This window comes from Helianthus annuus, chromosome 3 (genome assembly GCF_002127325.2).
Source record: "Helianthus annuus cultivar XRQ/B chromosome 3, HanXRQr2.0-SUNRISE, whole genome shotgun sequence".
In the NCBI taxonomy this organism is placed as follows: Eukaryota; Viridiplantae; Streptophyta; class Magnoliopsida; order Asterales; family Asteraceae; genus Helianthus; species Helianthus annuus.
In genome coordinates, this window is record NC_035435.2 from 148,535,052 (window position 1) to 148,548,235 (window position 13,184).

Genomic DNA, 13,184 nt, shown 5'->3' on the forward strand with positions numbered 1-13,184 from the left:
ATCGTCGTCTTGCCTGCATCCCTTGTCGTGACGAAAATGTCCGTATGGTGCGGTGTCAGCCGTACCGCTACGTTCATCTTCTTCTATGCCTAAGGTAAGGCTTTCCTGTATTGATAGAAGTGTTCACTGGATGCGGTGCGATGCCGCATCGCTGTGAATACTTCCGTTTTCATACACCAGATGTGATGCTATGTCGCATCACTCTACCGTTCTCATGTTCCATGTAAGTCCTTCTTTGTTACTAGATAGATTGGATTCAACCCTTGTGTCGACGCGTTCCCGCATGGGCACAAGTAGGTTGTTAGTTAGTGGGGGTTTTGATAAGGGTAATGGTCACTCGCGGTCCATGCTGACGCGAGATCTGGGACCATACCCCTTCACGACCTCAACATTCAAGAAGTTAGTTCATGGGATCGGGATGCGTCGACTCAAGGAGCTTAAGTGATCATCATCAGGGGAGATAATACGCGCTGCACTCTTTTTCCCTTAGTCAAGGTTTTGTCCCATTGGGTTTTCCTGACAAGGTTTTTAATGAGGCAGCATTAAGCGTACGGAATTGATAATCAAGGGGGAGTGTTATAAATAATTAATGATATTATGATTATCAATTCCTAATATAGTTCAACTTGTTCTCCAAGCTTTTTCCCCTTATAAATACTCAATGTACTCTAATGTAAAAGATACACCATCAATAATAAACATCTCTTTCTCTCCCAATTATCTCTTCTCATCTTATTGCTATTAGGCTTGTTTATAACAACTATTTAAATAGTACAGTTTTTTAAACTATACTTAGAACATTAAGAACTTGTAAAATAAAAAAGAGTGAATTGCAAGTTTTGTCCTTTATCTTTAGGCCATTTTGCAAGTTTTGTCCTTTATGTTTAAATTTGACAAGTTTTGTCCTTTATGTTTAAAAATCAAGCACGTTTTGTCCTTTATCTTTAAAAGTCAAGCACGTTTTGTCCTTTATGTTTAAAAAATCAAGCACGTTTTGTCCTTAAAAATCAAGCACATTTTGCCCCAAAGAATAAAACGTGCTTGATTTTCAAACATAAAAGACAAAACTCGTCAAATTTAAACATAAAGGACAAAACTTGCAAAATGGCCTAAAGATAAAGGACAACTTGCAATTCACTCAATAAAAAATAACTAGACATGTAAGCCTTAAGAAGTCAACGCAGCCAAAGCCATTTTGACCAATGTAACAAATGACTCCTTTTGATCCGAACTCCTTTTGACCCGGTACTCAACCTGCTCGGCCCACGGCCCACCCATATATAATTCTTGCATTCTGGTGATATTTTCAAGACTATAGTAAAGAGGATAAACTTACAGCTCGGTTCTTCAACTCCAATATACGATCACCATCATTCAATGGCCTATGCCTCCATAAGTTCATCTTTATCAAAAGACATGACGTAACCAGCTTCTTTCAGTTGTTCACTCATTCCATCCAACAAATTATACATCTCAACCGCCTTAATGTTCCTAGTATCCGCCGCCAAAAACTCGGTAAATCCAGACCCTACATCTAACCAAGCACAACCAGGAACCTTATTCACACCCAATTCCCTCATCAAAAGCCTAACTTCCGCTAGTTTTTCCCAACATCCATAATCCGCGTACAAATTCGCCATCAATATGTAATATCCCGAATTTCGAGGTCTCATTTCCAACAGTTTTTCACCTGCAAGTTCCCCCAACTCTCTGTTTCCGTGAATTCTACATGCTCCGATAATGGTGGCCCACATGGCAGGTGTCGGGTCATAAGGCATTGTACTTATTATTTCTTCTGCTTTACGCAATAATCCAGCTCGCCCGTAAAGATCAACCATACAAGAAAAATGCTCCAAACGAGGTTTTATGTTATATACATTGTACATCTTTTTGAATAAAGTTTGACCTTGGTTGACTAGAGCCGAATGACTACAAGCTGACAGAACCGCCACCATGGTCACATGGTCCGGTTTTATGTTTGACCGAATCATCTCTTCGAATAAGTCAACAGCCATTTGACCCTCGCCTTGAACTCCGTAACCAGCTATGAGTGAAGTGTAGGTCACTTCATCTCTTTTGGTTAAAGAATCAAACAGTCTTTTAGCCAGCAAGATTTTACCGGATCGTGCATACATGTCGATAAGTGAATTAAACAGTAATAAATAATCTTTGAACTCGTCATGTTTTGTAATGTAACAATGGAATTCTTTACCGTGTTGTAGATTTGCCACTCGAGCGCATACAGGAAGTATGCTTGCTATCGTCACATAATTGGGTTCGGTTTTAGAATTTAACATTTCCCGAAACAGAAAGGTGGCTTCCTCTGCATTGTCGCAGTGTGCAAAACCAGATATTATAGAGTTCCAAGTGATCACACTCTTATTTTCAACCAAATTGAATACAATATACGCACGTTTAAGATCCTTACACCTTGCGTACATTGTTATCAATGCGTTTCTAACATTATCATATCCATGACAACAAGTTCGAATAGCCTGACCATGAACTTCTTTACCTATTTTCAGCACACCGATATGCGAACACGCACCTAACCCATTAATCACAGCCACCGGATCCCATTCAGCACCAGACGCCCTCAATTGAGAAATCAACTTCAGCACCCGTACGTAGTTACGGGTCTTCAAGTACCCTCCAGCAACAGTATTCCAAATTATCATATTCACTTCCACGTTCTCATCCCGCATACGATCAAAAAGCTCAAACGCTTCCCTCCACATGCCCTTACACGCATACCCCGATATTATCGAATTCCAAGAAACACAATCTCTCACAGGCATTTCATCGAACAACTGGCGAGCGACATTCAAGTCCCCACATTTCCCATACATAAACACCAAGGCGTTACGCACAAACAAATTCTCTTCCAAACCCGCCTTCACAATGGATTCATGAACCTCCCTCCCAAAACCCAGATCAAAATCTTCACCACAAGCCTTAAGCACAGACGGATAAGTAAACTTATCAGGTATAACCCCTTTACCCACCATTTTCCTATACACAAACAACCCATCTTTCAGACACCCAGCTCTAACATACCCAGAAATAACAACATTCCAAGGTAAAGGGTGCAAAATATTTGAAGTTTCAGTGACAATGTATGCATCGTTTAAAAGATTGGAAAAAGAGTAAAATGTGGCTAATTTTGGGACCAAAACAGGGGATGCTGAGAGGCCGGAAGAGATTGCGAATGCGTGAAGTTGTTTACCTTGTGAGATTGCGTTGATCTGTGAGCAACATGCAAAGAGAGAAGCCAGTGATTGTAGCAATGTATCGGTTTTGTGATTGTGGGTGTGTTGTAGGATAAGAGAGAAAGTGTTGAATGCTTTTGATAGGTTGTGTTGAGTTGACGATTGTTTGAGGGAGGTTAGTAACATGGATGAACTGGTGTGTTATCATTCTTGAAAGAATCTCATTCTAGGGAAGAAAAGAAAGACTACGTGATTGTTTACAACGATATGAATACGTAGTTAGGCTCAAGTTAGTTATTTTTAGTTGTTAATTATTGTTTCAAAGCAAACCTAGCCAGGTTCAACCGACTCATCATGGTCCGATATTATATATACACTTACTAGGTTATCACCTGTGAATACTCACGGGTCGGACATTTAAATTTTATTAAACACAACTGTATATATATATATTATAAAAAATGCAAAATGTATGACGAATAAGGTATATTAGTTAAACGTTAGCGTCTTCAAAATTAAAAATACTTATCAAATATAAGGTAAAGAAAACAAACTTGATCATATTCTCGTGTATAAGATTATTAAAAGAATCTTAAATTACTTGAACTCCAACTTTTTGCTTAACATATGCAATTCTGGACGACGAACAAAAAACTATTAATGAAATATTACATCAAATGTGAACTTCATCGGCATGACTATTTGAATTTTGTAAACAAACAAATGTAAACTTTTTTTTAAAAAATATATGATACATGGCAAAATAAGTATATTAATTTATTAAAAAATATTAATTATTGAAAGTTTAATATTACATTTTTATTGCTATTATTATGGACAATTAAGCAAATTCTTCATGAACCATATCATATAAAATATACCTATAAAATCCAAGGACAATTAAGCGAATTCTTCATGAACCATAACATATAAATTATACCTATAAAATCCAAGAACTATGCAAGTCCGCCTCACCCGCCCCCATCTCACGACGTCTAAAACCTAATAATACCATTCATCAAACTATACTCCAAATTTAGCCCATTAACCAACCCGCTTATCTCACCACATTTAAAAAACCCGTCATCTTACTAATAAGACCATTCATCACTCTCGTTTTGACCCATTAACCAACCAACCTAACCTATCATCCATCATACTACTAATAATACCATTCATAGAGCATACTCCCGTTTCGACCTATGAACCAAAATCACATATTTCTTTAAAATCTTTCAAAAAGATATGTTTTTTTTAATTTAGAACATACCTCAATATTTAGGCCACATTTTGGTTGTATGCAATATATAATACTCCAAAGATTAAATCTAAAATGCAGTATATATATATATATATATATATATATATATATATATAGGATTAGGTTCAAGAGTGAACACTAGTGTATCGTGCGAACTGAGTGAACTAATCCTGACCATACATGTGTGTAAATCAATGGCTAGGATTTGATGATGAAATACACCAGTGTATTTTACGATTTGATGATTAAATCCTAGCCATACATGTGTGTAAATCAATGATCAGGATTTGTTCACTCAGTTCGCAAATACACAGGTGTTCACTCTAGAACCCCACCCTATATATATATATATATATATATATATATATCCACACAACTTCAAATTGCACCAAGCAAACATATACCAATAAATGTATTAAATCATTTAGTCCACATTTTAGTTGTATGCTTTATCCGATCACCCAAGACACGGTCGCTAAAAAAAAATACGGTTCTAAGGGTGGATGTAACTCGATCTGGATTCAACTATTTAGTGTTTTCATGAACAAACAAATCTTCAATCCGTTAATCCTATAACTACCTTCATATATCTATATCTCTTCAATCCGTTAATCCTATAACATATCTATATCTAATTTTGCACTTGATCTAGATCCCAACTCTTAGATCTTAACTTAATTATTCAACTTTATTTGTTAATTAACGTTGTGATCAACTTGTATATTGGTAAAATCCCCAATTTTAACTGTACATTAATAAAGCTCAAGTTATAATATATTCAGTCAAATTAACAAAACCCCATGTCAAATCAAAGAAACTAATAATTAAAAATCCCAGCTTTCAAAACCTTTTCTCAATGGTAGTTCCCAATTGTAGCAAGTAAAAGAACAATAAAATCTTAGTACTCACAATCTTGCTCAACAAATTAACAGCCAATCATGAGTATTTGGCCAAAGAATCAAAAATATTAACAATAAGATCAACTGTGATTTATTCGAGCAAATAAATACAAACCCATATGAAAAAGAGAAGAGTTAAGTACACACGGATATAAATCCTGAAGAATACAGCGAAATCAAGCCCAACGTGTTCAAAGATCTCATTCATAGCCTGTAAAAGTATAAAAATAACACTTTTAACATCTAAAGTATCATATTTCCCTTTTCTCCACCATAAATTTACCAATTATTTTCTTAAACTTTTTCTTGTTGTACAGAGTTGAAGATTTAAATTCCACAAAAACATTCTTAATCAAAAATTAAGATCAACCGAATTCAAAGTGATAAACATATACCTAATTATTCATGGAAAGTATTATTTAATTTCTTTAAAATCAACCGAATTAATTAATCTTTAAGATTGTCAAACAGAGTTGAAGGTTTAAATTCCACAAAAACATTCTTAATCAAAAGATTTGTGTAGATAGTGAAAAAAATATATATACAACAAACACGATAAATAGTAACAAAACACGATAAATAGTAACAAAATAATTGGTTCAATTAATTTGATTAGTTTGAAGAATCATTTATAATCAAGATGGTTATCAAATTTTATACGCATATAAAATGGGCGTAAAGTCTTACAATAAAGTAATGCACTACTAAGGTTTGTAATTTTTTTTAACTGCTAAGTGTTACCTTTTTATTCCACTAAATCTAAACCAAGATATTCCTATAGTAAGGTATTAAAGGCATCTTGTTACACCAGGTTTACATCAGATAAAAAATAGGACCAAAATACATATTACAAAGCAAGCAATTACACAGATGGAAGCTACCCCTTCCATCTTTGCACTGTGTACGACCAAGTTATACGACTCCTTTATATCATCAAGTAGCTTATGCATCGTCTTTCTCACATCATTAAAAACTTTATTATTTCGATTCTGCCGAAGTGTACACATGGTTAAAAAACGAATTGCTTCATGATCTTTTTCTTCCTCCCTTTGAAACCAGATTCTTTGATCACATTAAGGGTTTCTGACACTGAATGCATCCTTCATACACCTGGGATTTTCCTGCTGCCATATACAATCCGTAACCGAGCAATGTATTAACACATGTGCAACGTATTCTTCAAGCGGCCCACATAGTTTGCAGCCTGTATCGCGTATCGGTAACCCTCTACTCCTCACGGAATCTACTATAGGGATCCTACCTTCCAGTGCCTTCCAAACAATTAAATTCACCTTTGGTATTGCTATCTTGTTCCAAGAAAAAACACTTGCCAGTACATTCAAGTCAATTTGTCCTCATATTTCCTGCCTAATACTTTTCACAAAGTATCCAGGTTCCATCTCGTTCCTCCAACGCCATACATCGCAGTTGTTCGAAATACATGTTGTGATGAGTAATCCATTAAGGTTCCATCTTGTTCCTCTAGTTCCATACATCTAAAATTTAGTTACATACATAACTTTACATTAGAACATACATCTTTGATAGCATGCTTTCTTATAACTTTCTTATAACGCCATATCATGTAAGCACTTTTTTGTGATTTATAGTAAAAGTCAAAAAGCATACCAATCCGTACATTTTTCATGAACATATGTAACATTCGAGAAGTTACGCACATTCCTGTCATTTCCTTCCCAGGGCATACGCCACCAATGCTCCACTGCCCTGCATGGTTGATAAAACATACAATGTGAGCTTCACAAATAAAAGAATATAATTAACTTTCTTCTATAAGTTTAGAACCGAACTCACTTCTGTTATCTTAGAACACTGGAAAACGGCAGAAAGAGTACTTTTCAAATTCAGTCACTGGAAGCTGGATTTTTATTTATTAGATAGACTGCATTTGAGTATAATTAAAACTTAACTGGGTCGAAACTACAATTAATAAACATTAAAACATTATCTTGACCTTTTTACAACGTGTATAATGAATGAAGTTGTTGAACCATATAATCAAATGTATGTTGATGGACCAGACCAGCTCATTCAAGCTTTTAAAAAAATAACCCTTGGCAACGAAGACACTTGACCTGTTGTCACCATGCATCATCTTCATCGACATATCCAAAAATGCCCCTGCGTTTGCCTTCTGATTCCTCCCTGTATTACAAAAGTACTTCACATAGTTATTATGAAAAGTAATGTTAACTTCTAATTACACCCATCTTCATTTAAAAAGTTATGCTAATTCAGCCTAAACAATCAAGTAATCATCAATAAGCTCTAATTCTCTAACCCTGACCCCAATTCAATAATTCTAAATTCAGCCACCCAATTAGTTCACAAAACCTTAACTATCTTCAACTCAAGCCACACTGAAAGAACAACAAATACACTCACTTAGACTGAGGCTTACCTTATTAGACAAATTGTTCGCCCCTACATCAGCAGTAGTTTCTGTGACATCATCAAAATCATCAACCTTGCCACTTGCTGGAAAATTATACTACCACCTGCAACAACAACATACAGGAAATGAAATTCATAATATTTATTTTAATATCTGATCTGAATCAAAATAAAGCAAATAAAACTCTTTTTAAATACATACACCCAATTAGTTCACAAAACCTTAACTATCTTCAACTCAAGCCACACTGAAAGAACAACAAATACACTCACTTAGACTGAGGCTTACCTTATTAGACAAATTGTTCGCCCCTACATCAGCAGTAGTTTCTGTGACATCATCAAAATCATCAACCTTGCCACTTGCTGGAAAATTATACTACCACCTGCAACAACAACATACAGGAAATGAAATTCATAATATTTATTTTAATATCTGATCTGAATCAAAATAAAGCAAATAAAACTCTTTTTAAATACATATCTCCTTACATACCAGCAAGATCACAACTTTAAGATTGGTTATCTTTATTCCAAACAAATTTACAAAATGTAACGAATCACACACTAACATATGAAAAGTATAACCCTCACCCATTAAGATTGGTTTTTGTTTCAAACTTTTACTTCCAATACTCAAAAAAACATATATTCTTTTGTCCTTGTATGTGTAATTATGTGTGCGGTGCGCACGTGAAACATATAACAAACCTCGTAAAGTTGAGTAAGAACCAAATGCTGAGTATTTAGTTTCTTGCCTTGGTCCACATCATCATCATTTTCATTCAAAGGCCCATCTTCATCGTCATCTTTTGTAACCTTTAATCACAACATTATTTAAAAAATGTAAATTTTAATCACAACATCATTCAAAGGCTATTTTTATTAACCCGTAAGGGTATACATATATAACCTAAAAAAAGCCATTCATCAGTAAATTTAAATCCTTGGCTTCTTCAATATCAGTTTCAAACTTATAAATTCATGTGTTAAATTAATAAATGAAACAAATAAAAATAAGTACTTATGTGTAACTTACTGGACTCCAATCACAAAGATCAAGTAGGCTTCCAGGGATGTTTTTTAACAAAAAACTGATCACAAAGATCAAGTAGACTTCCAATAATGTTTTTAACAAAAAAAAGACATTCATCTACATATAATGAATACCTTCACTTGAGTTTTCTTACTCTTGGTCTTTAATCAGCACAATACCATCTCCCCATAAAGTCCAATTCAACTACACTTGAATCCAGCTTCAATAAAAAAAAAAAAAACTCAAAACCTTTTGAGCCAAATCCAAGGGGGCTTTACCTAAAAAAAATCGCCACATGCCACTTAATTGTATGATTGTTTCCTTTTGGCTATTTTTTATTAACCCGTAAGGGTAGATATGTATAACCTAAATAAAGCCATTCATATAATGAGTCTCAACCGTGATCAATCAGATGAAACATAGTTGTATACCTCTTCACAAAATATGATAACAAAGTACTTTAAAATGACATTTAAAAAAAGGGAATGTAAACTAAGAACTGTAAGAGTGCAACAAAATCACATACAAAACCCAATCAATTCAAAGCTAAACTTTAATTTTGTAACCAAAAATCAAAAACAATTTATGAAAAACAAAATCAATTACCAGAACCTCTGATGATGACAAAAGGTTGTAACTATGAGCAATTAAAAATGGCTAAAGGATAATAAAACAAAACTTGCCAGAACCGAATAAGGATACAATAAGCAAAATCCAAATCGGAACAAAAACCAAAATAAGGATACAATAAGCAAAATCCAAAATGGAACCAAGACCAAAATGAAAACTCAAATATTCAAATATACGAACTAATTATATATACTAACCTTGATTGGAATCACAGTGATATAAGATGACCAAAAACCTAATCAACTAACGGATCAATGATAAACCGATAAATAAAGAGAAATCATAGTTTAACTGTGGGAGATATGTAATACCTTAGTTGCAGATTTCATTAGTAGAGATTTCGAAACCCTAATCTGAAAAATAGACAATATGATAAATAAAATCAATAGACAATATAGAAATTTAGAGAGATTTTATTAAAGGATTCAAGAAACCGAATACATCTGACGATTTGTTTGTTCATACTTTTATTTGTTGTAAATTAAATTTTCCTACTCGGAAAATCATCAATGACGTGTGTACCTTAAGGCTCAAAATTCAAAGCCAATCTTCAGCCTTCAGCCAACTTCATTGATCGAACATAAGGCTCAAAACTTTCCAGGAAGTACATCTTGCTGGTATTATTTGGCCGGGTTCTGAGATCGAAAGCCAATCTTTCTCGTCCGAATATTGAACTACAATGCATTTTCCTTCAGCATCATCAATAGTAGGAAAGAACTTCTACATGATACCAGTATAAACAGTTCACCCATGGAATAGATCATTATGATATAGGAATAAATATTTGTAAATATATAAAAAAGTCTGATCAGAAGGTTAGTTACATGCACCATCCTATGGACAACCAACATGTCATCAACTGACATAATGGCAACAATTACAATAGTTTTAAACTAAAATGTCTATATGGTTCGCAATAAGTGGCATTGCACCATCTATATAAACATGGGAGAGAGAACAGCAAACTCTATATGAGGAACCAAAGACTTATAGAGAACATATTCAAAAAAATAGTATCATACATACATTGAGGTATTGAAAGGTAAGATCGATCGGCTTCAACCCATGACCTTTGGGCGCCATCTCTCGATTTCATCTTCTGTCAGTGGACCAGTGACATTGTATTGATGAATGAGTCCAAATGAGAACACGATCTAAAAAAAAGTATATTAGTGAAGCATTTTACAATTCCGACGCCACCAGATTACTTATGTTGTAACACAATTCCAGCTAAAACACCAGGCTAAACAAACAAAATAATTAAATCCGATGCCACCAGATTACTTATGTTGTAACATAAAATCGTATTCCTAATGATTGTTTTACCTGAACTGCAGCTCCAAAGGCAATAACTTCATATGGATTGACTGTAGAGTTTGTCTCTTTTCAGGTTAAGCTATTGACGACTTCACGATGAAAGATAGCTTTGCATCCCTCAGAGAATTCTCAACGGAGCGTTTAAGCCTGAATGAAGAGTAAAACAGATTGATTCCGACATCTTTACTTTTTATGAGGTTTTAAGCATTTGAGAGCTATCATTTTCCATTTTTTTTACTCATAAAGTCCGTTATCAATAAATGGAACCCAAATTGACCCGTTTTACATGTCTACACAAATGAAAACGAACATATTGTATCATCACTTCGTCCACTGGGAATAACCACATTGTTGCATCATACTCAAGCGACATGTTGGCAATAGTAGCCCTGTCAGCAAGTGGTATTTTACCCACACCATCACCTAACTAATTAAAACAAAAGGACACATCAGTAACTAAATGTTTTTTTACCTTGCTCTTGAAAATAACTACAAAGCTTACCTACCATGGAATTCAAGAAATTTACCTACAACACCATGTTTTCTTAACATTTGGGTAACAATCAAAACCAAATCAATAGTTGTTACACCATCACGTATTCCTAATAACTTGAACCCAACAACATCAGGCAACACCATGCTCATTCGCTGTCATTGTCAAAATATACTTTTAGAAAATCTTCCAAAAAAGATAATGAAAACCATCTTTCAAGAATATAAATTTAATAATTATATAAATTTGCACAAAACCATTGTAAAGTATTTATGATCTTACATGCCAAGCATTGCAGCCTCTGCTTCAATTCCACCAACTCCCCAACCTGCAATGCCTAAACCGTTAATCATAGTAGTGTGAGAATCAGTTCCAACAACATTATCAGGGTACAGCATTCCATCAGCATTGAAAACAACACGTCCAAGATATTAGAGAAAGAAAAAAGATGATACGTGAAATCTTGATTCTTCACTAACTGTGTTTTAAAATGTGTTTCAATTCAAAACTTTTGAAGGACATCTACAGCAAATCATCATATCTCATCAGACAAATTATCTAAAAAAACTCCTTATAAATCGCTTAAAAAAACAAAAACCATGAGCATAATTACACTGAACGAACCCTAACTAACAACATGATGAATTAACAGAAGAATTAATGTCAGAAAATAAGAGAACCTTCAATAATTACTCAACAAACACTGAACGAACCATGAGCATAATTACACTGAACGAACCCAAATGAAATTGAAATTTGGGTTGTTTATCTATTGCTTATAATTGTAATCCAACAGATCTAGATTTTTTTATTCTTTTTCTGGTTGAAATTATGTCGTAGATCTACACAAAAACAGAAGAACTTACTTGGCGATTAGGGTTTGTTGATAGAATCAACCACCAAATGGATCAAAGAAGTTGAAGAAGGAGAAGGATGAACATTGGGATCCTGTAGCGTGAAGGAGAAGAATGTTTGGTATTTAGGGTTTCTGAAAAATGAAGTTACGGGAGAGAAGAAAGCGTTAAAAAGGAATATATATGATCCATTTGAAAACATGGGTGACCCAAATGTAGTCGGATCCCGCGTCCAGAGTTGATTTTGGTTTGTGTATTGAGAATTGAGATGGATTCCCTCCCAAAATCACCCTCTAATCCACATCAGCAAAATGGCTTCACCATTCAAGGACACATAGCCCAAATCATCTCATTTATTAATATATATAGAAAAGGCTGTGTTGGTGGGCCAATCCGACATAGCCAAGTGTAGCCTTCTGATTGGCCACAACAATTTAATGCCTTTAATCTTTAACTTTTCTGATTTACATGTTTAGTCCTTTTATTTTGGTTTTCCTAATATATTCATTTAGTCCCTCAATTTAATAAATTTTATTCCCATTAGTTAACTTTGATTATATACATGTTTAGTCCATCTACTTTAACTTTGTTTATATACATGTTTACTCACTCTACTTTTACTTTTATCCAGTTAAGTATCTCACAGTTTCGTCTTTTAGAGTTTTTATTTTCTCCGTAACATGATGAACCAAAGGCAATCCAACTAAACAATATTGTTTCCGCTATCGGTATTATTGGAACCGATATTTTTTTTTTCTTTTAGTATTTCGTTGGTTAGTGTTTTTTTATATATACGCGGATGTTTCGATTCTCCTTTTCCAATGATTTTATGTAATCTTTTTCTTTTTTCTTTCTTTTTTGTGGTTTGTTTTTTTACTTATAACACTAATTTTCAGCATTGACTCTTACAACCTCTTAACTTTCTAAATACTTTTTAACTAACTTTTACGTCTTTATTTTTATTTATGTGTCGATATAAACTTAAGTTGATTTATATTTCGACATAATTTTTTTTTTTTGTCTTTTGTCAATTTGTAGCATTCACACTGACAACCTGAAGGGGTAAGGTC

General features: G+C 34.1%; 1 protein-coding gene and 2 long non-coding RNA genes across 4 annotated transcripts; all 3 read right to left on the reverse strand.

The window, feature by feature from the left end:
- Window positions 1-1,336: 1,336 nt before the first annotated feature.
- Window positions 1,337-3,517, reverse strand: LOC110930002 (pentatricopeptide repeat-containing protein At1g71490). The gene has a single exon (XM_022173211.2). It carries the CDS (start codon window positions 3,393-3,395, stop codon window positions 1,383-1,385), a length of 2,013 nt encoding a protein of 670 aa, XP_022028903.1. The 5' UTR covers window positions 3,396-3,517; the 3' UTR covers window positions 1,337-1,382.
- A 2,553-nt stretch (window positions 3,518-6,070) lies between these two features.
- LOC110930001 lies at window positions 6,071-10,913 on the reverse strand. The gene is made up of 12 exons (XR_004888577.1): window positions 10,777-10,913; window positions 10,477-10,604; window positions 9,973-10,170; window positions 9,762-9,803; window positions 8,955-9,040; window positions 8,496-8,603; window positions 8,074-8,170; window positions 7,792-7,888; window positions 7,345-7,535; window positions 7,185-7,272; window positions 6,999-7,097; window positions 6,071-6,865 (listed from the first exon to the last, which is right to left on the reverse strand). It is a non-coding gene; the product is annotated as an uncharacterized LOC110930001 (long non-coding RNA).
- Window positions 10,914-11,082: 169 nt separating this feature from the next.
- On the reverse strand, window positions 11,083-12,380 carry LOC118490193. Of its 2 annotated transcripts, none has more exons than XR_004888579.1 (4): window positions 12,127-12,380; window positions 11,543-11,588; window positions 11,274-11,415; window positions 11,083-11,194 (listed from the first exon to the last, which is right to left on the reverse strand). It is a non-coding gene; the product is annotated as an uncharacterized LOC118490193 (long non-coding RNA). The 2 variants fall into 2 exon arrangements; XR_004888578.1 differs by having other exon boundaries at window positions 11,295-11,415; window positions 12,127-12,366.
- Window positions 12,381-13,184: the final 804 nt, after the last annotated feature.

Excerpts from the sequence above, each read along its gene's own strand:
- LOC110930002 (XM_022173211.2), bottom strand. The coding sequence starts at position 3,395 with ATGTTACTAACCTCCCTCAAACAATCGTCAACTCAACACAACCTATCA.